The sequence below is a fragment of the Scyliorhinus torazame genome, chromosome 4, assembly GCF_047496885.1.
Source record: "Scyliorhinus torazame isolate Kashiwa2021f chromosome 4, sScyTor2.1, whole genome shotgun sequence".
In the NCBI taxonomy this organism is placed as follows: domain Eukaryota; kingdom Metazoa; phylum Chordata; class Chondrichthyes; order Carcharhiniformes; family Scyliorhinidae; genus Scyliorhinus; species Scyliorhinus torazame.
In genome coordinates, this window is record NC_092710.1 from 294185400 (window position 1) to 294210873 (window position 25474).

Genomic DNA, 25474 nt, shown 5'->3' on the forward strand with positions numbered 1-25474 from the left:
TCAAAGAGTATTGGGGGTTCGGTGGGAAAGTGGAGTTGAGTCCACAATCAGATCAGGCACCATCTTATCAAATGGTGGAGCAGGCCCGAGGGGTCCAATGGCCTTCCTGTGCTCCTAACTCATATGTTCATGTGTATGTTTGTATATTTTCTTCTGAATACCTGGCTATGGAAGGGCATCCAGTTGGAAAGTGAAAACTACTGCACCAACAATATCTTCCCAAGAAAATCATTTTTCTTACTTTCTTGGTCTGTTGAAACAACGTAGAGGGGGCAGCAAAAGCGGTCGGATTTGAACATTAGGAAGCTTTTTTGTCAGGAGTCTGGAGAAAGTAAACACGCTAATTATTTGAGTGAACTTGGTAATAAAATCTGCTTGCTGTCTTCAGATTAAAGTTGGGCTGTAATTACACCACAGAAGAAAGAAAGGTAGCTTAGTCGCAATCCAGACCATTTATGTAAACTCAGCCTTCTTGTCAACGTTGCTCTCAGGTTGCATGAATGCAAACCACAAAAATCATCTCTATGAACAAAATAGAGACAGTGTCAGTTTACAGACTTGATATCCCATATACTGCTACTGTCATTGTGTGCTTCACTGTTCGAGACTTCTGTAAGTCCTAAGGTTAAAAAGAGACTTATTTTCAATTGCTTTTCTCAGTGTGAACATGACAAAGGTGCAAGATTAATGAGAAGAGCATGCAGGCACGTGATAGATACACTTTCCTTATTACATTTTATTATAAAAACATACTTCAACCTTCGGTTGGAGCCATCAACAGATACAATCACAAAAAGGCAATTTTTTTCGGGAGATGTAAAATAGACATGTAAAAATTAATAAATAGCAAACAAATGATCTCTTTACTATCGTATTATTAAACAGTTAACAGCTGTACCTGGCTTAAGATATAAACCTGAACTTTCTCAATAAACGGCGAATCCTGAAAGACAAATCAGCAGTAACAAAAGACGGTGTAAAGAAAATCTTGATTGTGTGTGCAACGTACAACGTTGTGTAAATTTGGACTGAGATTTTAAATCAAACTACCATCTTTTTCCACAATTCACAAATATGAAATTTGACAATTTCCTATTTTTTAACAAAAGCTGCAGCACTGTTTGTACAGCCTCAGGCAAAATCTTTATCCTTACAATTGCCCTGCACGGTGATAAATTGGGACTATTATTCTGACACGGCAGATCTATCAGACAGGTTATGAAGTGTTTCTCGCAACACCTGCAGTCTCATTCCAACCACCAGCTCTCCCCCCCCCCCCCCACCCGTCCTCCAAGTGTAGGCAAAAACCACAGGCCACCACTGTGGCGCCATCCTTGGTTGTGTCCAATCAATACGGCCTTATTTCCTGTCCATTTGCTGAGGTCACAGCAGCAAATCTCATTAATTATTTCTGCCCTTGCTGCCTCCAGTGTGCTTCTGGCATGACAAGGGAAAACTGTTTGACCTTTCTGCAAATTTGTTTGCAGGCATACAAGAGGAGGGGGACAGGGAGGGGTTGGCGGGGGGGGGGGGGAAGGGGGAAGAAGAGAGGCTTTGTTATCTTGCTGTGCTTCACTGTGATTGAAAGAACAGAACCTTCCTCCATCGCTGTGCAACATTTCACTTGGTACAAACTATTCATTTTTTGAAAGGGGCATTAAGTAGCAGGCCTAACTGACAGCTTATCCACAAAGATTTATCATTGTTTGATTCCTCTCTCTCTCTCTCTGTGTTATTCCACCAGTCAGAATTTGGTCACAGCACAAACAATGTTTTCCAGAGTTGATCTGGCTTCAGAAGCAGGAAAGCATTGCAGGGCTTCCAAAGCCTGGTTCCCATGGTAATGGCATAAATCAAGAGATGAACTCACACCTTTTCCAGCCTTGATAATTCCATGCAACTAGAGCAAGCAAAAACAAAAGGATCTGTGTGAGTGCATACATGTAAAACATTAGTTCAGAAAATGTACCTGCAAACTTAGCCATTTATATAAAAACAAACATGGTCCAGTCTGTATCTTGCACACCCAGTGATATCATGTATGGACACTACTGTATAACTCTATTTTAATAACTTTAAAAATAAACATATCACTCAGTTCGATCAACAGGTTCAGAATGTTCTCACTTGTAAATTAAAGCTTTCACAGACAAGTCCCAAGAAATACCCTTAAGGTAAGGACCTTTAAGATATATTGCCATTTATAATCCTAAATGGTGAAAACAAAGTAGAAAACTGTTCAACTGCATATCTGTGCAAAGCAATTTCACGTGTCTCAGAACATTCCAGGAAATTGAGTGCTTGCAAAAATTACTCTTTAAATATTATTGGAAATACGACATGATGCAGAGAACTCAATTAAAGCCACATACCTTAAAGTGACATGACAAATGCACCCAGAGAGCTACACTGGTGCTTACAAAATCAGAATTACTAAATTATTCAATATAGCTGCTTCTATTTACTTCCAAATAACATTATATCATATCAATTAATTTAGTAAAATAGTTGTACTTCACCCACATCGCAAACTTCAAATAAACCACCAAGATACCTTTAAGCCGTTCTATTTCTTTAGTCACCTTTTGAAGAAAGTTTTGACCCTAAACTGGTTTCCATCCCCCATATTCTCTCCATCACAAAGGTTGCCTACTTCTGTCTATTTAACTTAATCCACCTCCACCTCCTGCCTTACCCACATCACTGCCAGCTCATATTCAATCACTCCAATGCTCTACTAGTCAGCTTCCCATTTCCCATAAAGTTTAACTCAATCAAAACTCTGCTGCAATGACTCCTGTTTGTCTATTACTCTTGTTCGCACCCATTTGGTATTTAAAAAAAAACATTTTATTGAAGGCATTTTCAATATAAACATAACCAAGATGTACAGAAGCCAACCGCAGCAACAGGAAACAAACCCCTCCCTCCCTGCACGCCTCCACCCCCCCCACCCCAAAATACACCCCAACTCACCCCACTGACACCTGCCCCACTTTTCCAATTTTTGACCCCACACTCCCCACCCAAAATGAAAATGAAACCAAAAGCCTCCACCCCCACTGGTTCCACACTGGCAGTGCTGACACCACCACTGGGCTCATGAAGTACCTGACTGGCAAGAGCGGAAGGGCCCCACCGTCCATTCCTAACCACTGCAACATTAGCTGCCCAGTAGTAGTTCAACAAGCTCGGTTACGCTACCGCCCCCACCCCCGTCGATCCCTCTCCAAAAACACCCTCCTAACTTGCAAAGCCTTGCCCACTCACACAAACCTCAAGTTCACCCCATTAACCTTTCTAAAAAAGGACTTGGGCACAAAAATCAGGAGGTTCTGGAACACAAACAAAACCTTCAGCAAAGCCATCATCTTTACCGCCTGGACTCGACCCGGCAACGACAATGGCAACATATCCCACTTCTTAAAGTCCGCCTTCATTCCCTCCACCAGCTGTGCCAAGTTCAACTTATAAAGCTGTGCCATCAGTATCTCAAGGTAGAGAAAGCTCGTCTCCAACAACCAAAGTGGCAGTTCCCCCAACCTCCTCCCTTGCCCCATTCATTAATCGCGAATACCTCGCTTTCCCCCATATTAAGACTGTATCCCGAAAAGCGGCCAAACTCCCCCAAAAACCCCATGATCCTATCAAAGCTCCCGACCGGGTCTGAAATATGCAGATCATCTTTGTAGAAAGAAACTCTGTGCTCGATTCCCCCCCACTCAATACCCGCCACTCCCTCGAACCCCTAAGCGCCATTGCCAGCGACTCAATCGCCAGGACAAAGAGCATCGGAGAGAGCGGACACTCCTGCCTTGTCCCTGGTGTAACCTAAAATAATCGGAGCTGAACTTGTTCGTACCCTAATAGGACTTATCACATTGTAAATCTGATTGCAAGAGCAGAGGGGCCTGCAGGTGCATATCCACATAATTTGGAAGGGCAAGTTGATAGGAGACAGTGCTAGCTGTGGCTAAGTGGGGAGCATTCTCCTTTCCGTGTCACAAGATTCTGGGTTCTAGTCCCATTCCAGGGTTAGGGCACCGAGGGAGCACTGCACCATTGGAGGCGATGCCGTTTGGATGAGACCTTAAACCGAGACACGATATAGCTGATTGGGTGAATGCAAAAGATCTCATGGCACTATTCGAAGAGCAGCAGGTGAATTTTCCCCATGTCAATATTTATCCCCAATCAACATCACAAAAAGTGCTATATAAATGCAAGTGTTCCTGTTTTAAAAAGAAAACTGGATATTGTAAACAGGGGCATTGAATCAAAAGTAGGTCACTGTAATCCTTGACAAATCACTATTTAACCTCAGTTGGAGCATTGTGTACGGTTCTGGGCACACTTTAGAAAGGATATCAAATCCCGGGAGAGGGGATAAGAGAAGATTTACCAGGATGATACGAGGGGTGAGAGGCTTCAGTTATGTAGAGAGGTTGCACAAGCTGGGATTGTTCTCTTCAGAGCAGAGGGGGTGAAGGGGAAACCTATTTGAGGTACTCAAAATTATCAAGGCTATTGACAAAGCAAGTGGGGAGAGACCCTTTCTCCTGGCAAGTCAATCAGTCGGCAGAAGTTATAGACTTAAAATAATTGGCAAGAGAATCAGAAGGCAAACAATAAGAAATTTATTGCGTAGTGGATAAGATTTGGAACGCACCAAGAAAAAAAACCACAATGCAGTTGGATCTCATAGGAACATTCAAAAGGTAAATAGGCAGGTCTAATTGACTAATTTGAGCACATTCTCCCCATGTCTGCGTGGGATTCACCCCCACAACCCAAAGATGTGCTGGTTAGGTGGATTAGCCACGCTAAATTTCCTCTTAATTGGAAAAGAAAAATAATTGGCTACTCTAAATTTATTTTTTAAAAAGAGGATTAATTTGTAGGGGGAAAAGATAGGGAGTGGGACTAAATTCGGCAACTTGTTCAAAGATCCAACACAGGCACGGCAGGCTGAGTGTTTCCTTTCTGTGCTGTAAGATTCTACAAAATCACCGTGCCTTTATCAGGAGATGTTGTTGCAGTTGAGGATAGGCGTACGTTGTTTTCTGCGGTTCATAGAGACACTTTTTAAATAGACACTGTAAATAGACTGTGTTGGCTCTGCTGTTTGCAGATTAAATAAACTTGTTTGCTTTGCTGCGTGTCCTGTCGGAAATCCAATCTCGCCTTAAATTCGTTGGCCGATAGTGACCAATACATTCCATGTGATTGCACCCGTCAACCAGTGTATGAAGCGCCACCACTAGAGGGAGGATGAGAGAACAGCAGAGATGAGTGTACACCGGCAGCTGCCATTAGAAATGTGGATACAGGAATTTACCACTGGATATAAAAATGTGCAAGTTTAAAATAGGAATTAAATGTTACCACTGTCCAATTATCCTCCACCCTCTAAATTTAGAACATAGAACATTACAGCGCAGTACAGGCCCTTCGGCCCTCGATGTTGCGCCGACCTGTGAAACCACTCTAAAGGCCATCTACACTGTTCCCTTATCGTCCATATGTCTATCCAATGACCATTTGAATGCCCTTAGTGTTGGCGAGTCCACTACGGTTGCAGGCAGGGCATTCCACACCCTTACTACTCTCTGAGTAAAGAACCTACCTCTGACATCTGTCTTATATCTATCTCCCCTCAATTTAAAGCTATGTCCCCTCGTGCTAGACATCACCATCCGAGGAAAAAGGCTCTCACTGTCCACCCTATCCAATCCTCTGATCATCTGGTATGCCTCAATTAAGTCACCTCTGAACCTTCTTCTCTCTAACGAAAACAGCCTCAAGTCCCTCAGCCTTTCCTCATAAGATCTTCCCTCGATACCAGGCAACATTCTGGTAAATCTCCTCTGCACCCTTTCCAATGCTTCCACATCCTTCCTATAATGCGGCAACCAGAATTGCACGCAATACTCCAAATGCGGCCGCACCAGAGTATTGTACACCTGCAACATGACCTCATGGCTCCGAAACTCAATCCCTCTACCAAAAAAAGCTAACACACCGTACGCCTTCTTTTTAAAAAAAAATATATATTTTATTCAACTTTTTCGGCCATACAAAACAGTACAAAGGTTTTTCCCCTTTTTACAACAGCAAAACAATATAAATAACCGTGACCGTATTTTAACAAGTGAATAAATAATATATAAACTAAATGGCAACTGCCATAACAAAAATAATAGCTCTCCCAAATAATAAAATCAGCAATTCAATATACATAACCAAGTACGAATATCTTTACAAAAACACCCCCGAGGACCCACCTGAGCCCTCCCCCCCACCCCCATCCCCCCCCTGGGTTGCTGCTGTTACCTTCCCATTTCCTTTATCGTTCTGCGAGGTAGTTAATGAACGGCTGCCACCGCCTGGTGAACCCCTGGGCCGAACCCCTTAGTGCAAACTTTATCCGTTCCAGTTTTATAAACCCTGCCATGTCGTTTATCCAGGTCTCCACGCCCGGAGGCTTGGCTTCCTTCCACAAAAGCAGTATCCTTCACCGGGCTACTAGGGACGCAAAGGCCAAAACATCAGCCTCTCTCGCCTCCTGCACTCCCGGCTCTTCTGCAACCCCGAATATAGCCAGCCCCCAGCCTGGCTCGACCCGGACACCCACCACCTTTGAAAGCACCTTCGCCACCCCCACGCAGAACCCCTGCAGTGCCGGGCATGACCAAAACATGTGGGTGTGGTTTGCTGGGCTTCTCGAGCATCTCCCACACCTATCCTCTACCCCGAAAAATTTACTGAGCCTTGCTCCGGTCATATGTGCCCTGTGCAAAACCTTAAATTGTATCAGGCTAAGCCTGGCGCACGAGGACGAAGAGTTTACCCTACGTAGGGTACCCAAAAGCTTTCTATAGGTAGGTCAGGAATAAGCGAATGACTAGGGAAAGAGTAGGACCAGTCAAGGACAGGGATGGGAAATTGTGTGTGGAGTCTGAAGAGATAGGCGAGATACTAAATGAATATTTTTCGTCAGTATTCACTCAGGAAAAAGATAATGTTGTGGAGGAGAATGCTGAGCCTCAGGCTAATAGAATAGATGGCATTGAGGTACGTAGGGAAGAGGTGTTGGCAATTCTGGACAGGCTGAAAATAGATAAGTCCCCGGGACCTGATGGGATTTATCCTAGGATTCTATGGGAGGCCAGGGAAGAGATTGCTGGACCTTTGGCTTTGATTTTTATGTCATCATTGGCTACAGGAATAGTGCCAGAGGACTGGAGGACAGCAAATGTGGTCCCTTTGTTCAAAAAGGGGAGCAGAGACAACCCCGGCAACTATAGGCCGGTGAGCCTCACGTCTGTAGTGGGTAAAGTCTTGGAGGGGATTATAAGAGACAAGATTTATAATCATCTAGATAGGAATAATATGATCAGGGATAGTCAGCATGGCTTTGTGAAGGGTAGGTCATGCCTCACAAACCTTATTGAGTTCTTTGAGAAGGTGACTGAACAGGTAGACGAGGGTAGAGCAGTTGATGTGGTGTATATGGATTTCAGCAAAGCGTTTGATAAGGTTCCCCACGGTAGGCTATTGCAAAAAATACGGAGGCTGGGGATTGAGGGTGATTTAGAGATGTGGATCAGAAATTGGCTAGCTGAAAGAAGACAGAGGGTGGTGGTTGATGGGAAATGTTCAGAATGGAGTACAGTCACAAGTGGAGTACCACAAGGATCTGTTCTGGGGCCGTTGCTGTTTGTCATTTTTATCAATGACCTAGAGGAAGGCGCAGAAGGGTGGGTGAGTAAATTTGCAGACGATACTAAAGTCGGTGGTGTTGTCGATAGTGTGGAAGGATGTAGCAGATTACAGAGGGATATAGATAAGCTGCAGAGCTGGGCCGAGAGGTGGCAAATGGAGTTTAACGTAGAGAAGTGTGAGGTGATTCACTTTGGAAGGAATAACAGGAATGCGGAATATTTGGCTAATGGTAAAGTTCTTGAAAGTGTGGATGAGCAGAGGGATCTAGGTGTCCATGTACATAGATCCCTGAAAGTTGCCACCCAGGTTGATAGGGTTGTGAAGAAGGCCTATGGAGTGTTGGCCTTTATTGGTAGAGGGATTGAGTTCCGGAGTCGGGAGGTCATGTTGCAGCTGTACAGAACTCTGGTACGGCCGCATTTGGAGTATTGCGTACAGTTCTGGTCACCGCATTATAGGAAGGACGTGGAGGCTTTGGAGCGGGTGCAGAGGAGATTTACCAGGATGTTGCCTGGTATGGAGGGAAAATCTTATGAGGAAAGGCTGATGGACTTGAGGTTGTTTTCGTTGGAGAGAAGAAGGTTAAGAGGAGACTTAATAGAGGCATACAAAATGATCAGGGGGTTGGATAGGGTGGACAGTGAGAGCCTTCTCCCGCGGATGGATATGGCTGGCACGAGGGGACATAACTTTAAACTGAGGGGTAATAGATATAGGACAGAGGTCAGAGGTAGGTTCTTTACGCAAAGAGTAGTGAGGCCGTGGAATGCCCTACCTGCTACAGTGGTGAACTCGCCAACATTGAGGGCATTTAAAAGTTTATTGGAAAAACATATGGATGATAATGGCATAGTGTAGGTTGGATGGCTTTTGTTTCGGTGCAACATCGTGGGCCGAAGGGCCTGTACTGCGCTGTATTGTTCTATGTTCTATGTAGGGCATCTGCCCATAGCCCCTCTTCAATCTCTTCCCCCAGCTCTTCCTCCCATTTTCCCTTCAGCTCATCCACCATGTTCTCCCCCTCGTCTCTCATTTCCCTGTATATATCCGACACCCTACCATCCCCCACCCATGTCCCTGAGATCACTCTATCCTGAATCTCCTGCGTCGGGAGCTGCGGGAATTCCCTCACCTGTTGCCTCGCAAAAGCCCTCAGTTGCATGTATCGAAATTCGTTCCCTTGGGGCAACCCATATTTTTCCGTCAGCGCTCCCAGACTCGCAAACGTCCCGTCTAAGAACAGATCCCTCAGTTGCACAATCCCAGCTCTCTGCCATGCTCTAAATCCCCCATCTATTCTCCCCGGGACAAACCTATGATTATTTCTTATCGGGGACCGCACCGAGGCTCCCGTCATTCCCCTATGCCGTCTCCACAGCCCCCAAATTTTCAGTGTTGCCACCACCACTGGACTTGTGGTGTATTTCTTCGGGGAGAACGGCAGCGGTGCCATCACCAGTGCTTGTAGGCTGGTTCCTTTGCAGGACGCCATCTCCAATCTCTTCCACGCCGCTCCCTCCCCTTCTCCCATCCACTTACACACCATTGAAATATTGGCGGCCCAATAGTACTCACTTAAGCTCGGTAGTGCCAGTCCCCCCCTCTCCCTGCTACGCTGCAAGAACCCCCTCCTCACTTTCGGGGTCTTCCCAGCCCACACAAAACTCATAACGCTTTTCTCGATCTTCTTGAAAAAAGCCTTTGTGACCATCAGCGAGAGGCACTGAAACACAAAAAGGAATCTCGGGAGGACTACCATTTTGACCACCTGCACCCTCCCCACCAGTGGCAGGGGCACCATGTCCCATCTCTTAAAATCCTCCTCCATCTGTTCCACCAATCGTGTTAAATTAAGCCTATGTAAGGTTCCCCAACTCCTGGCTATCTGGATCCCCAAGTACCGGAAATCCCTTGTTACCCTCCTCAGCGGTAAATCCTCTATTCCCCTGCTCTGCTCCCCCGGATGTACCACAAACAACTCACTCTTCCCCATGTTCAATTTGTACCCCGAGAATTCCCCAAACTCCCCGAGCGTCTGCATTATCTCAGGCATCCCCTCCACCGGGTCCACAACATACAGCAGTAAATCATCTGCATACAATGATACCCGGTGTTCTTCTCCTCCCCTGAGTACTCCCCTCCACTTCCTGGAGCACCTCAGTGCTATGGCCAGGGACTCAATTACCAATGCAAACAGTAACGGAGACAGGGGACACCCCTGCCTCGTCCCTCTATAAAGACAGAGATTTTAAAAGATCGCGGCCTAGTTTCGGGAGCCGTTCGGAGGAGGAGGAGCAGTCTCTGTCAGGGAGAGAACCTGAGAACATCTAAGACACTCAGAAGGTAAGAAGGTAAGTAAGTGATTTTTACTCATTTTTACTTTTATACCTTTTTCAAATTGTGTGTGTCGGGGGGAAACTGAAGTGACATCACAGAAAAGCTGTGGCCTGAGTGGCTGGTTGGGAATCTACACTAAATTAAAAAAATTAAGCATTGGTAACTAATTAAACATAATTACTTAATTATAATTTAGAGGGATATCTAAGCCAGAGATCGGAGAGTACTATATTTAGCTTTCGCATTTCTATTAGAAATCTAGTGCTAGGAAACAGATAGTTAACAGTAACTTTGAAATTTAAAAAAAATAAAAAATTTTAATTTTAATTTTAATTAATTGACGCAATGTCAGTTAGAGGGGTGCAGTGCTCTGACTGTGAGATGTGGCAGGTCCGGGAGGCTTCCAGTGTCCCGGATGGCTTCATCTGCAGAAGGTGCACCCAACTGGAGCTCCTCACAGACCGCATGGTTCGGTTGGAGCAGCAATTGGATGCACGTAGGAGCATGCAGGTGGCGGAAAGCGTCATAGATCGCAGTTATGTAAATGTGGCCACACCCAAGGTGCAGGCAGAGAAATGGGTGACCACCAGAAAGGGCAGGCAGTCAGTGCAGGAATCCCCTGTGGTTGTCCCCCTCTCGAACAGGTATACCCCTTTGGATACTGTCGGGGGGGATAGCCTATCAGGGGAAAACAGCAGCAGCCAGAGCAGTGGCACCACGGCTGGCTCTGATGTTCAGAAGGGAGGGTCAAAGCGCAGAAGAGTAATAATAATAGGGGACTCTATAGTCAGGGGCACAGATAGGCGCTTCGGTGGATGTGAAAGAGACTCCAGGATGGTATGTTGCCTCCCTGGTGCCAGGGTCCAGGATGTCTCCGAACGGGTAGAGGGCATCCTGAAGGGGGAGGGCAAACAGGCAGAGGTCGTTGTACATATTGGTACTAACGACATAGGCAGGAGTTCAGGGAGCTAGGCAGAAAGTTAAAAGACAGGACCTCGAGGGTTGTAATCTCGGGATTACTCCCTGTGCCACGTGCCAGTGAGGCTAGAAATAGGAAGATAGAGCAGCTAAACACGTGGCTAAACAGCTGGTGTAGGAGGGAGGGTTTCCATTATCTGGACCACTGGGAGCTCTTCCGGGGCAGGTGTGACCTGTATAAGAAGGACGGGTTGCATCTAAACCGGAGAGGCATAAATATCCTGGCCGCGAGGTTTGCTAGTGTCACAGGGGAGGGTTTAAACTAGTATGGCAGGGGGGTGGGCACGGGACCAATAGGTCAGAAGGTGAGAGCATTGAGGGAGAACTAGGGAATAGGGACAGTGTGGCTCTGAGGCAGAGCAGACAAGGAGAAGTTGCTGAACACAGCGGGTCTGGTGGCCTGAAGTGCATATGTTTTAATGCAAGAAGTATTACGGGTAAGGCAGATGAACTTAGAGCTTGGATTAGTACTTGGAACTATGATGTTGTTGCCATTACAGAGACCTGGTTGAGGGAAGGGCAGGATTGGCAGCTAAACGTTCCAGGATTAAGATGTTTCAGGCGGGATAGAGGGGGATGTAAAAGGGGAGGCGGAGTTGCGCTACTGGTTCGGGAGAATATCACAGCTGTACTGCGGGAGGACACCTCAGAGGGCAGTGAGGCTATATGGGTAGAGATCAGGAATAAGAAGGGTGCAGTCACAATGTTGGGGGTTTACTACAGGCCTCCCAACAGCCAGCGGGAGATAGAGGAGCAGATAGGTAGACAGATTTTATAAAAGAGTAAAAACAACAGGGTTGTGGTGATGGGAGACTTCAACTTCCCCAATATTGACTGGGACTCACTTAGTGCCAGGGGCTTAGACGGGGCAAAGTTTGTAAGGAGCATCCAGGAGGGCTTCTTAAAACAATATGTAGACAGTCCAACTAGGGAAGGGGCGGTATTGGACCTGGAATTGGGGAATGAGCCCGGCCAGGTGGTAGAAGTTTCAGGAGGGGAGCATTTCGGGAACAGTGACCACAATTCAGTAAGTTTTAAAGTGCTGGTGGACAAGGATAAGAGTGGTCCTAGGATGAATGTGCTAAATTGGGGGAAGGCTAATTATAACAATATTAGGCGGGAACTGAAGAACCTTGATTGGGGGCGGATGTTTGAGGGCAAATCAACATCTGACATGTGGGAGGCTTTCAACTGGCAGTTGAAAGGAATTCAGGACCGGCATGTTCCTGTGAGGAAGAAGGATAAATACGGCAATTTTCGGGAACCTTGGATGACGAGAGATATTGTAGGCCTCGTCATAAAGAAAAAGGAGGCATTTGTCAGGGCTAAAAGGCTGGGAACAGACGAAGCCTGCGTGGAATATAAGGAAAGTAGGAAGGAACTTAAGCAAGGAGTCAGGAGGGCTAGAAGGGGTCACGAAAAGTCATTGGCAAATAGGGCTAAGGAAAATCCCAAGGCTTTTTACACGTACATAAAAAGCAAGAGGGTCGCCAGGGAAAGGGTTGGCCCACTGAAGGATAGGCAAGGGAATCTATGTGTGGAGCCAGAGGAAATGGGCGAGGTACTAAATGAATACTTTGCATCAGTATTCACCAAAGAGAAGAAATTGGTAGATGTTGAGTCTGGAGAAGGGTGTGTAGATAGCCTGGGTCACATTGAGATCCAAAAAGACGAGGTGTTGGGTGTCTTAAAAAATATTAAGGTAGATAAGTCCCCAGGGCCTGATGGGATCTACCCCAGAATACTGAAGGAGGCTGGAGAGGAAATTGCTGAGGCCTTGACAGAAATCTTTGGATCCTCGCTGTCTTCAGGGGATGTCCCGGAGGACTGGAGAATAGCCAATGTTGTTCCTCTGTTTAAGAAGGGTAGCAAGGATAATCACGGGAACTACAGGCCGGTGAGCCTTCCTTCAGTGGTAGGGAAATTACTGGAGAGAATTCTTCGAGACAGGATCTACTCCCATTTGGAAGCAAATGGACATATTAGCGAGAGGCAGCACGGTTTTGTGAAGGGAAGGTCGTGTCTCACGAACTTGATAGAGTTTTTCGAGGAGGTCACTAAGATGATTGATGCAGGTAGGGCAGTGGATGTTCATCATCATCATAGAATTTACAGTGCAGAAGGAGGCCATTCGGCCCATCGAGTCTGCACCGGCTCTTGGAAAGAGCACCCTACCCAAGGTCCACACCTCCACCCTACCCCCATAACCCAGTAACCCCACCCTACACTAAGGGCAATTTTGGACACTATGGGCAATTTAGCATGGCCAATCCACCTAACCCGCACATCTTTGGACTGTGGGAGGAAACAGGAGCACCCGGAGGAAACCCACGCACACACGGGGAGGATGTGCAGACTCCGCACAGACAGTGACCCAAGCCGGAATTGAACCTGGGACCCTGGAGCTGTGAAGCATTTGTGCTACCGTGCTGCCCTGCCTATATGGGCTTCAGTAAGGCCTTTGACAAGGTCCCTCATGGTAGACTAGTACAAAAGGTGAAGTCACACGGGATCAGGGGTGAGCTGGCAAGGTGAATACAGAACTGGCTAGGCCATAGAAGGCAGAGAGTAGCAATGGAAGGATGCTTTTCTAATTGGAGGGCTGTGACCAGTGGTGTTCCACAGGGATCAGTGCTGGGCCCTTTGCTCTTTGTAGTATATATAAATGATTTGGAGGAAAATGTAACTGGTCTGATTAGTAAGTTTGCAGACGACACAAAGGTTGGTGGAATTGCGGATAGCGATGAGGACTGTCGGAGGATACAGCAGGATTTAGATTGTTTGGAGACTTGGGCGGAGAGATGGCAGATGGAGTTTAATCCGGACAAATGTGAGGTAATGCATTTTGGAAGGTCTAATGCAGGTAGGGAATATACAGTGAATGGTAGAACCCTCAAGAGTATTGAAAGTCAAAGAGATCTAGGAGTACTGGTCCACAGGTCATTGAAAGGGGCAACACAGGTGGAGAAGGTAGTCAAGAAGGCATACGGCATGCTTGCCTTCATTGGCCGGGGCATTGAGTATAAGAATTGGCAAGTCATGTTGCAGCTGTATAGAACCTTAGTTAGGCCACACTTGGAGTATAGTGTTCAATTCTGGTCGCCACACTACCAGAAGGATGTGGAGGCTTTAGAGAGGGTGCAGAAGAGATTTACCAGAATGTTGCCTGGTATGGAGGGCATTAGCTATGAGGAGCGGTTGAATAAACTCGGTTTGTTCTCACTGGAACGAAGGAGGTTGAGGGGAAACCTGATAGAGGTATACAAAATTATGAGGGGCATAGACAGAGTGGATAGTCAGAGGCTTTTCCCCAGGGTAGAGGGGTCAATTACTAGGGGGCATAGGTTTAAGGTGAGAGGGGCAAGGTTTAGAGTAGATGTACGAGGCAAGTTTTTTACGCAGAGGGTAGTGGGTGCCTGGAACTCGCTACCGGAGGAGGTGGTGGAAGCAGGGGCGATAGTGACATTTAAGGGGCATCTTGACAAATACATGAATAGGATGGGAATAGAGGGATACGGACCCAGGAGGTGTAGAAGATGGTAGTTTAGTCGGGCAGCATGGTCGGCACGGGCTTGGAGGGCCGAAGGGCCTGTTCCTGTGCTGTACATTTTTTTGTTCTTTGTTCTTTGGAAGTAGTCAGACCTCTGCCTGTTCGTGATCACACTTGCCACCGGGGCCCTATATAGCAGCTGTACCCATCCAATGAACCCTTCACCAAAACCAAATCTCCTCAGCACCTCCCACAGATAATCCCACTCGACCCTGTCAAATGCTTTCTCGGCATCCATCGCCACCACTATCTCCGCCTCCCCCTCTGGTGGGGGCATCATCATTACCCCTAGCAGCCTCCGTATGTTCGTGTTCAGCTGTCTCCCCTTAACGAACCCAGTTTGATCCTCATGGACCACCCCCGGGACACAATCTCTATCCTCGTCGCCATTACCTTGGCCAGGAGCTTAGCATCTACATTCAAAAGGGAAATGGGTCTGTAGGACCCACACTGCAGCGGGTCTTTATCCTTCTTCAAAAGTAACGATATTGTCGCCTCCGACATAGTCGGGGGCAGCTTCCCCCTTTCCCTGGCCTCATTAAAGGTTCTCGTCAAAAGCGGGGCCAGTAGGTCTATATATTTCCGATAAAATTCCACCGGGAACCCATCCGGTCCCGGGGCCTTCCCCGCCTGCATGCTCCCAATCCCCTTTACCACCTCCTCCATATCAATCTGTGCTCCCAGTCCCGCCCTCTCCTGCTCCTCCACCTTCGGGAATTCCAGCTGATCCAGGAAATGCATCATTCCCTCCTTCCCTTCCGGGGGCTGAGCCTTATACAACCTCTCATAGAATGTCTTAAACACCCCATTCACTCTCTCCGCTCCCTGTTCCATCTCTCCCTCCTCATCCCTCACCCCACCTATCTCCCTCGCCGCTCCCCTCTTCCTCAATTGTTGGGCCAGTAACCGACTCGCCTTCTCTCCATACTCATACTGCACTCCGTGCCCTCCTCCACTGTGCCTCTGCCTTACCCGTGGTCAGCAGGTCAAATTCCACATGTAACCTTTGTCTTTCCCTGTACAGTCCCTCCTCCGGTGCCTCTGCATATTGCCTGTCAACCCTCAGAAGTTCTCTCAGCAATCGCTCCCTTTCTTTACTCTCTTGCTTCCCTTTATGTGCCCTTATGGATATCAGTTCCCCTCTGACCACTGCCTTCAACTCCTCCCAGACCACTCCCACCTGAACCTCTCCATTGTCATTAAGCTCCAAGTACCTTTCGATACACCCCCTCACCCTTAGACATATCCCCTCATCCGCCAACAGGCCCATATCCATTCTCCAGAGTGGGTGCTGTTCCTTTTCCTCTCCTACCTCCAGATCTACCCAGTATGGAGCGTGGTCCGAGATGGCTATGGCCGTGTACTCCGTCCCTGTCACCTTCGGAATCAGTGCCCTTCCCAGGACAAAAAAGTCAATCCGTGAATATACCTTGTGAACATGGGAGAAGAATGAGAACTCCTTACTCCTAGGTCTGATAAATCTCCAAGGGTCTACTCCTCCCATCTGCTCCATGAAGTCCTTAAGCACCTTGGCTGCTGCCGGCCTCCTCCCGGTCCTGGATCTCGACCGGTCCAGCCCTGGATCAAGCACTGTATTGAAATCTCCCCCCATTACCAACTTTCCCGCCTCCAGGTCCGGGATACGCCCCAACATACGCCTCATGAAGTTTGCATCATCCTAGTTCGGGGCGTACATGTTCACCAGAACCACCGCTTCCCCTTGCAGTCTGCCACTCACCATCACGTATCTATCCCCACTGTCTGCCACTATGGTCTTTGCCTCAAACAGTACCCGTTTCCCCACTAAAATAGCCACCCCCCTATTCTTTGCATCCAAACCCGAATGAAACACCTGCCCCACCCATCCTTTACGTAGTCTGACCTGATCTGTCAATTTCAGGTGCGTCTCCTGCAACATAACCACATCTGCCTTTAATTTCTTTATGTGTGCGAGTACCCGCGCCCTTTTAATCGGCCCATTCAGCCCTCTCACGTTCCACGTGATCAACCGGGTTGGGGGGCTCTTTACCCCCCCCCTTGTCGACTAGCCATCCCCTTTTTTACCCCAGCTCCTCACCAGGTTCCCACGTACCCGTATATCCCACCGACGGTGCCCTCCCGCCTCGACCACCCCGCCCCATAACAGCTCCCCCTTCCCCTTAGCAGCAGCAACCCAGTTAGCTCCCTCCTTCCCCCACCCCCCTCCGCTAGATCCCCCTCTAGCGTAATTACACCCCCCATGTTGCTCCCAGAAGTCAGCGAACTCTGGCTGACCTCGGCTTCCCTGTTTGCCCTCGGCCTCTCACTGTGCGAGGCCCCCACCTTCCTGCGTCCCTGTTCCCGCCATAATTACCATCGAGCGGGAACGAGGCCCGCGTTTCCCACTTAGCCCCGCTTTCCTACCCACCGGCGCCCACAGTTCCTCATACTCTCTTCCCCCCCCCCCCCCCCCCAAACGAGGGGAAGAGAGAAAATTTACAGGATTAAAGAGTTAACAATTGAAAAATCATCCCCCCCTTCCTCGTCCCACATAATCACCCCACCACTTTGTCCCAGAAGCTCTTTCTCTCGCCAGACTATTCCAGCTTCTCGTCCACAATGAATGTCCACGCCTCTTCTGCCGTCTCAAAGTAGTGGTGCTTCCCTTGGTATGTGACCCACAGTCTCGCCGGTTGCAGCATTCCAAATTTCACCTTCTTTTTGTGAAGCACCGCCTTAGCCCGATTGAAACTTGCCCTCCTTCTCGCCACCTCTGCACTCCAATCCTGGTATACGCGGATCACCGCGTTCTCCCACCTGCAGCTCCGAGTTTTCTTCGCCCATCTTAGGACCATCTCTCTGTCATTATAGCGGTGAAACCTCACCACTATGGCTCGAGGTATTTCTCCTGCCCTTGGTCTTCGCGCCATAACTCGATAAGCTCCCTCCACCTCCAAAGGGCCCGTCGGGGCCTCCGATCCCATTAGCGAGTGAAGCATCGTGCTCACATATGCCCCGACGTCCGCCCCCTCTGCGCCCTCGGGAAGACCCAAGACTCTTAGATTCTTCCTCCTCGAATTATTCTCCAGGGCTTCCAACCTCTCCACACACCTCTTGTGCTGCGCCTCGTGCGTCTCTGTCTTCACCACCAGGCCCTGAATTTCATCTTCATTTTCAGTAGCCTTTGCCTTCACGACCCGAAGCTCCAGCTCCTGGGTCCTCTGCGCCTCCTTTAGCCCTTCAATCGCCTGTAGCATCAGGGCCAACACCTCCTTCTTCAGCTCTTCCACACAGCGCCGCAGGAACTCTTGTTGGTCTGGGCCCCATATCGAAAGGCCACCTTCCGACGCCATCTTGCTTCGAGCTTCCCTTCCTTGCCACTGCTCCGAAGGATCCACTGCAATCCTGCTGCTATCCTCTCCTTTTTCCATCAATATCCGGGGGGATTCCCTTCTATTTCACCGCACAGTGATTTTGGCCGTTTAAAATTGCCGTTAGGGCTCTTATCAAGAGCCCAAAAGTCCGTTCCAACGGGAGCTGCCGAAACGTGCGACTTAGCTGGTCATCGCCGTACCCGGAAACCACCGTACGCCTTCTTAACAACCCTCTCAACCTGGGTGGCAACTTTCAGGGATCCATGTACATGGACACCGAGATCTCTCTGCTCATCCACACTGCCAAGAATCTTACCATTAGCCCAGTACTCTGTCTTCTGTTATTCCTTCCAAAATGAATCACCTCACACTTTTCTGCATTAAACTCCATTTGCCACCTCTCAGCCCAGCACTGCAGCTTATCTATGTCCCTCTGTAACTTGTAACATCCTTCGCACTGTCCACAACTCCACCGACTTTAGTGTCATCTGCAAATTTACTCACCCATCCTTCAACACCCTCCTCCCGGTCATTTATAAAAATGACAAACAGCAGTGGCCCAAAAACAGATCCTTGTGGTACACCACTAGTAACTGGACTCCAGTCTGAATATTTCCCATCGACCACCACCCTTTGTCTTCTTCCAGCTAGCCAATTTCTGATCCAAACTGCTAAATCACCCTGAATCCCATGCCTCTGTATTTTCTGCAGTAGCCTACCGTGGGGAACCTTATCAAACGCTTTACTGAAATCCATATACACCACATCAACTGCTTTACCCTCATCCACCTGTTTGGTCACCTTCTCAAAGAACTCAATAAGGTTTGTGAGGCACGACCTACCCTTCACAAAACCGTGTTGACTATCTCTAATCAAATTATTCCTTTCCAAATGATTATGCATCCTATCTCTTATAAACCTTTCCAAGATTTTGCCCACAACAGAAGTAAGGCTCACTGGTCTATAGTTACCGGGGTTGTCTCTACTCCCCTTCTTGAACAAGGGGACAACATTTGCTATCCTCCAGTCTTTTGGCACTATTCCTATAGACAAAGATGACTTAAAGATCAAAGCCAAAGGCTCAGCAATCTCCTCCCTAGCTTCCCAGAGAATCCTAGGATAAATCCCATCTGGCCCGGGGACTTATCTATTTTCACACTTTCCAGAATTGCTAACACCGCCTCCTTATGAACCTCAAGCCCTTCTAGTCTTTGCTTCATTAGAAGAATTCTGGTCTTGACTACCTAGGTGTAGTGTCATGGTAAATCAACCAGTCTTCCAGATCTCCACAAGATCACCTCTTATGCCTTCTTTCAAGGTGACTTTTAAAGCAGACCAAGGCAGGCCAGCAGCACGGTTCAATTCCCATACCAGCCTCCCCGAACAGGCGCAGGAATGTGGCGACTAGGGGCTTTTCACAGAAACTTCATTTGAAGACTACTTGTGACAAGAAGCGATTTTCACTTTCACTTTAGTGTCTCCTCCTAACTCAGCCTTTTGGCACTAGTGATCAGTCTTCTGACTCTCTCTGTATGCCTCCCTTATATCAGAGCGAGAAGAATCGATTACAACTTTACGGACGAGATCTGACCAAGGGTATCTAAGCCAGAGATCAGAGAATACTATATTTAGCTTTCAAATTTATAGTAGAAATCTAGTGCTAGGAAACAAATAGTTAACAGTAACTTTAAAAATTTAAAAAAAAAAAAAACATTTAATTTTAATTTACTAATTAATTGACGCAATGTCAGTTAGAGGGGTGCAGTGCTCTGACTGTGAGATGTGGCAGGTCCGGGAGGCTTCCAGCGTCCCGGATGGCTTCATCTGCAGAAAGTGCTCCCAACTGGAGCTCCTCACAGACCGCATGGTTCGTTTGGAGCAGCAATTGGATGCACTTAGGAGCATGCAGGTGGCGGAAAGCGTCATAGATCGCAGTTATATAAATGTGGTCACACCCAAGGTGCGGGCAGAGAAATGGGTGACCACCAGAAAGGGCAGGCAGTCAGTGCAGGAATCCCCTGTGGTTGTCCCCCTCTCGAACAGGTATACCCCTTTGGATACTGTCGGGGGGGATAGCCTATCAGGGGAAAGCAGCAGCAGCCAGAGCAGTGGCACCACGGCTGGCTCTGATGTTCAGAAGGGAGGGTCAAAGCGCAGAAGAGCAATAGTAATAGGGGACTCTATAGTCAGGGGCACAGATAGGCGATTCTGTGGACGTGAAAGAGACTCCAGGATGGTATGTTGCCTCCCTGGTGCCAGGGTCCAGGATGTCTCCGAACGGTAGAGGGCATCCTGAAGGGGGAGGGCAAACAGGCAGAGGTCGTTGTACATATTTGTACTAACGACATAGGCAAGAAGGGGCATGAGGTCCTGCAGCAGGAGCTCAGGGATCTAGGCAGAAAGTTAAAAGACAGGACTTCTAGGGTTGTAATCTTGGGATTACTCCCTGTGCCACGTGCCAGTGAGGCTAGAAATAGGAAGATAGAGCAGCTAAACACGTGGCTAAACAGCTGGTGTAGGAGGGAGGGTTTCCATTATCTGGACCACTGGGAACTCTTCCAGGGCAGGTGTGACCTATATAAGGACGGGTTGCATCTAAACTGGAGAGGCATAAATATCCTGCCCGCGAGGTTTGCTAGTGTCACAAGGGAGGGATTAAACTAGTATGGCAGGGGGGTGGGCACGGGACCAATAGGTCAGAAGGTGAGAGCATTGAGGGAGAACTAGGGAATAGGGACAGTGTGGCTCTGAGGCAGAGCAGACAGGGAGATGTTGCTGAACACAGCGGGTCTGGTGGCCTGAAGTGCATATGTTTTAATGCAAGAAGTATTACGGGTAAGGCAGATGAACTTAGAGCTTGGATTAGTACTTGGAACTATGATGTTATTGCCATTGCAGAGACCTGGTTGAGGGAAGGGCAGGATTGGCAGCTAAACATTCCAGGATTTAGATGTTTCAGGCGGGATAGACGGGGTTGTAAAAGGGGTGGCGGAGATGCGCTACTGGTAAGGGAGAATATCACAGCTGTACTACGGGAGAACACCTCAGAGGGCAGTGAGGCTATATGGGTAGAGATCAGGTATAAGAAGGGCGCAGTCACAATGTTGGGGGTTTACTACAGGCCTCCCAACAGCCAGCGGGAGATAGAGGAGCAGATAGGTAGACAGATTTTATAAAAGAGTAAAAACAACAGGGTTGTGGTGATGGGAGACTTCAACTTCCCCAATATTGACTGGGACTCACTTAGTGCCAGGGGCTTAGACGGGGCAGAGTTTGTAAGGAGCATCCAGGAGGGCTTCTTAAAACAATATGTAGACAGTCCAACTAGGGAAGGGGCGGTACTGGACCTGGTATTGGGGAATGAGCCCGGCCAGGTGGTAGAAGTTTCAGTAGGGGAGCATTTCAGGAACAGTGACCACAATTCAGTAAGTTTTAAAGTGCTGGTGGACAAGGATAAGAGTGGTCCTAGGATGAATGTGCTAAATTGGGGGAAGGCTAATTATAACAATATTAGGCGGGAACTGAAGAACCTTGATTGGGGGCGGATGTTTGAGGGCAAATCAACATCTGACATGTGGGAGGCTTTCAAGTGGCAGTTGAAAGGAATTCAGGACCGGCATGTTCCTGTGAGGAAGGATAAATACGGCAATTTTCGGGAACCTTGGATAACGAGAGATATTGTAGGTCTCGTCAAAAAGAAAAAGGAGGCATGTGTAAGGGCTAAAAGGCTGGGAACAGCAAAAACCTGTGTGGAATATAAGGAAAGTAGGAAGGAACTTAAGCAAGGAGTCAGGAGGGCTAGAAGGGGTCACGAAAAGTCATTGGCAAATAGGGTTAAGGAAAATCCCAAGGCTTTTTACACGTACATAAAAAGCAAGAGGGTCGCCAGGGAAAGGGTTGGCCCACTGAAGGATAGGCAAGGGAATCTATTTGTGGAGCCAGAGGAAATGGCCGAGGTACTAAATGAATACTTTGCATCAGTATTCACTAAAGAGAAGGAATTGGTAGATGTTGATTCTGGAGAAGGGTGTGTAGATGCCCTGGGTCACATTGAGATCCAAAAAGACGAGGTGTTGGGCGTCTTAAAAAATATTAAGGTAGAAATGTCCCCAGGGCCTGATGGGATCTACCCCAGAATACTGAAGGAGGCTGGAGAGGAAATTGCTGAGGCCTTGACAGAAATCTTTGGATCCTCACTGTCTTCAGGTGATGTCCCGGAGGACTGGAGAATAACCAATGTTGTTCCGCTGTTTAAGAAGGGTAGCAAGGATAATCCAGGGAACTACAGGCCGGTGAGCCTTACTTGGTAGGGAAATTACTGGAGAGAATTCTTCGAGTCAGGATCTACTCCCATTTGGAAGCAAATGGACGTATTAGCGAGAGGCAGCACAGTTTTGTGAAGGGGAGGTTTTGTCTCACTAACTTGATAGAGTTTTTCGAGGAGGTCACAAAGATGATTGATGCAGGTAGGGCAGTGGATGTTGTCTATATGGACTTCAGTAAGGCCTTTGACAAGGTCCCTCATGGTAGACTAGTACAAAAGGTGAAGTCACACAGGATCAGGGGTGAGCTGGCAAGGTGGATACAGAACTGGCTAGGTCATCGAAGGCAGAGAGTAGCAATGGAAGGATGCTTTTCTAATTGGAGGGCTGTGACCAGTGGTGTTCCGCAGGGATCAGTGCTGGGACCTTTGCTGTTTGTAGTATATATAAATGGTTTGGAGGAAAATGTAACTGGTCTGATTAGTAAGTTTGCAGACGACACAAAGGTTGGTGGAATTGCAGATAGCGATGAGGACTGTCAGAGGATACAGCAGGATTTAGATTGTTTGGAGACGGGCGGAGAGATGGCAGATGGAGTTTAATCCGGACAAATGTGAGGTAATGCATTTTGGAAGGTCTAATGCAGGTAGGGAATATACAGTGAATGGTAGAACCCTCAAGAGTATTGAAAGTCAGAGAGATCTAGGTGTACAGGTCCACAGGTCACTGAAAGAGGAACACAGGTGGAGAAGGTAGTCAACAAGGCATACGGCATGCTTGCCTTCATTGGCCGGGGCATTGAGTATAAGAATTGGCAAGTCATGTTGCAGCTGTATAGAACCTTAGTTAGGCCACACTTGGAGTATAGTGTTCAATTCTGGTCGCCACACTACCAGAAGGATGTGGAGGCTTTAGATAGGGTGCAGAAGAGATTTACCAGAATGTTGCCTGGTATGGAGGACATTAGCTATGAGGAGCGGTTGAATAAACTCGGTTTGTTCTCACTGGAACGACGGAGGTTGAGAGGCGACCTGATAGAGGTCTACAAAATTATGAAGGGCATAGACAGAGTGGATAGTCAGAGGCTTTTCCCCAGGGTAGAGGGGTCAATTACGAGGGGGCATAGGTTTAAGGTGAGAGGGGCAAGGTTTAGAGTAGATGTACGAGGCAAGTTTTTTACGCAGAGGGTAGGGGGTGCCTGGAACTCGCTACCGGAGGAGGTGGTGGAAGCAGGGACGATAGTGACATTTAAGGGGCATCTTGACAAATACATGAATAGGATGGGAATAGAGGGATACGGACCCAGGAAGTGTAGAAGATTGTAGTTTAGTCAGGCAGCATGGTCGGCACGGGCTTGGAGGACCGAAGGGCCTGTTCCTGTGCTGTACATTTCTTTGTTCTTTGTAACACATTATACATTTCAATCATGACTTCCTATGACCTGTATTCTACTCTTTTGCCGTAAGAGTCAATATATTCTATTGCTTTTGCTAATGACATCTCCAATGGTTGGAAAGGTTGAGCATTTAATCTACAAAACTTATTCATTGTTAATTCAGCACCATTTCTTGATGAAATGGGTTGCTCATTTTTCCTTCCTCATATGTACTTAAAATTAATTTGCTATTGATTTTGCATACATACATAGAAATAAAAGCAGGAGGAGGCCATTCGGCCCTTTGAACCTCCTTCGCCATTCACTATGATTATGGCTGACCATCATAGAATTTACAGTGCAGGAGGTCGTCATTTGGTCCATCGAGTCTGCACCAGCCCTTCGAAAGGGCACCCTACCCAAGCCCACAAATCCACCCTATCCCCATAACCCCACCCAACCTCTTTGGACACTAAGGGTAATTTGGCAAAGCCAATCCACCTAACCTGCACATCTTTGGACTGTGGGAGGAAACCTGAGCACCCGGAGGAAACACACGCACATACGGGGAGAACGTGCAGACTCCACACAGACAGCAGGGACATCAAGTTCCTGCCCTGATCCCGTCTTGTTGCTAACTTTTGGTTGGCTCTTAAATGTCCCACCTAAATGTTGCTCGTTGTGTCTTTACTTAATTTGCTCTGTTTCTATAACCTTTGCTCTGAGTCACCAGGTATCTTTATGATAGCACCACGAGGTTCAAGTTCAAGTGCTGATCAATAACTCAATACACCAGTTAGTAAGGTTCAAATCAAAACACATTTATTATACACAGTCAATCACTACTCATGCATAAAACTCTACTTACTAGACTATCTCTAACACTAAAAGGCTTTGGAACTGGCCCACCAGGTCAGGGGAACAAATGGCTTTTCGTTCGATTCTGAGTCTGCAGGCTTCAAAGCTGGTATGGACTGGTAGCTAGGAGCGCCTATCTCGTAGCATGCGTTGACTGGAGACTTACTTGGTTGATGCAGCGACTAGGCAGGTTACGGTCAAGAGTTGATTCGAGCTGCTGAGAGACCCTGCCAAGAAGGACTCTATGTTATAGTCCCCAGGGGCTTCACGCCATTCGGGGCAGACTCCGTACCTGGTTCCAAGTGATTGGACTACGTTCTGATCACTTGGATCGGTTTCTCCAATACTGGAGCCGTTCCCTGATCGCTGGGCGGTTCCTAAGTGTCTGTTGGCCTTCCTTTGTTTTGGCTCCTGCTGGCGTCGAGGAGTCTGGCTTGGCTTTGTTTACCTTAACTGTTTCCAATTGTTCCCGGGGATCGCTCATCGATATGTAGATGGTTGTTAGTTTCAGTGCTGTCTGGGTTCCTGCAAGTTCTAATACACAGGAAACTTTGCACCTGCTTGTTTTTCCTGCGTTGACTGAATTTCCCTGCATTCTTAGCGGATCTCCATTTTAAGTCGGGAAGTGGTCAACCCAAGTGGCTACATTCTTCCCCCTCTCCCTTGATCCCTTTAGCCCCAAGAGCGATATCGAGCGTCTTCTTGAAATTACACATTTTGGCCTCAACTACTTTCTGAGGTAGCGAATTCCACAGATTCACAACTCTGGGTGAAGAAATTTCTCCTCACCTCAGTCCTAAAAGATATCCTCAAACTATGACCCCGAGATCTGGACTCCCCCAGCATCAGGAACATTTTTTCTTTATCTACCCTGTCTAATCCTGTTAGAATTTTAAGTTTCTATGAGATCCTCTCACTCTCCAATGAATATAATCCTAACCGATTTAGTCTCTCCTCATATGACAGTCCCGCCATTCCAGAATCAGCCAGGTAAACCTGCGCTGCACTCTCTCCACAGCAAGAACATCCTGCCTCA

The 25474-nt window shown here is 47.6% G+C and overlaps 1 protein-coding gene across 4 annotated transcripts in view; it reads right to left on the reverse strand.

Annotated features, from left to right (window-relative positions):
* Positions 1–709: 709 nt before the first annotated feature.
* pdss2 (prenyl (decaprenyl) diphosphate synthase, subunit 2) overlaps positions 710–25474 on the reverse strand; it is a 336320-nt gene continuing 311555 nt past the window's right edge. For all 4 annotated transcript variants that reach the window (XM_072499936.1, XM_072499935.1, XM_072499939.1 and 1 more), the window contains exon 9: positions 710–1900. In XM_072499936.1, the coding sequence (XP_072356037.1) occupies positions 1745–1900 (156 nt within the window). In that variant the 3' untranslated portion in view covers positions 710–1744. The remainder of the gene's footprint in view (positions 1901–25474) is intronic.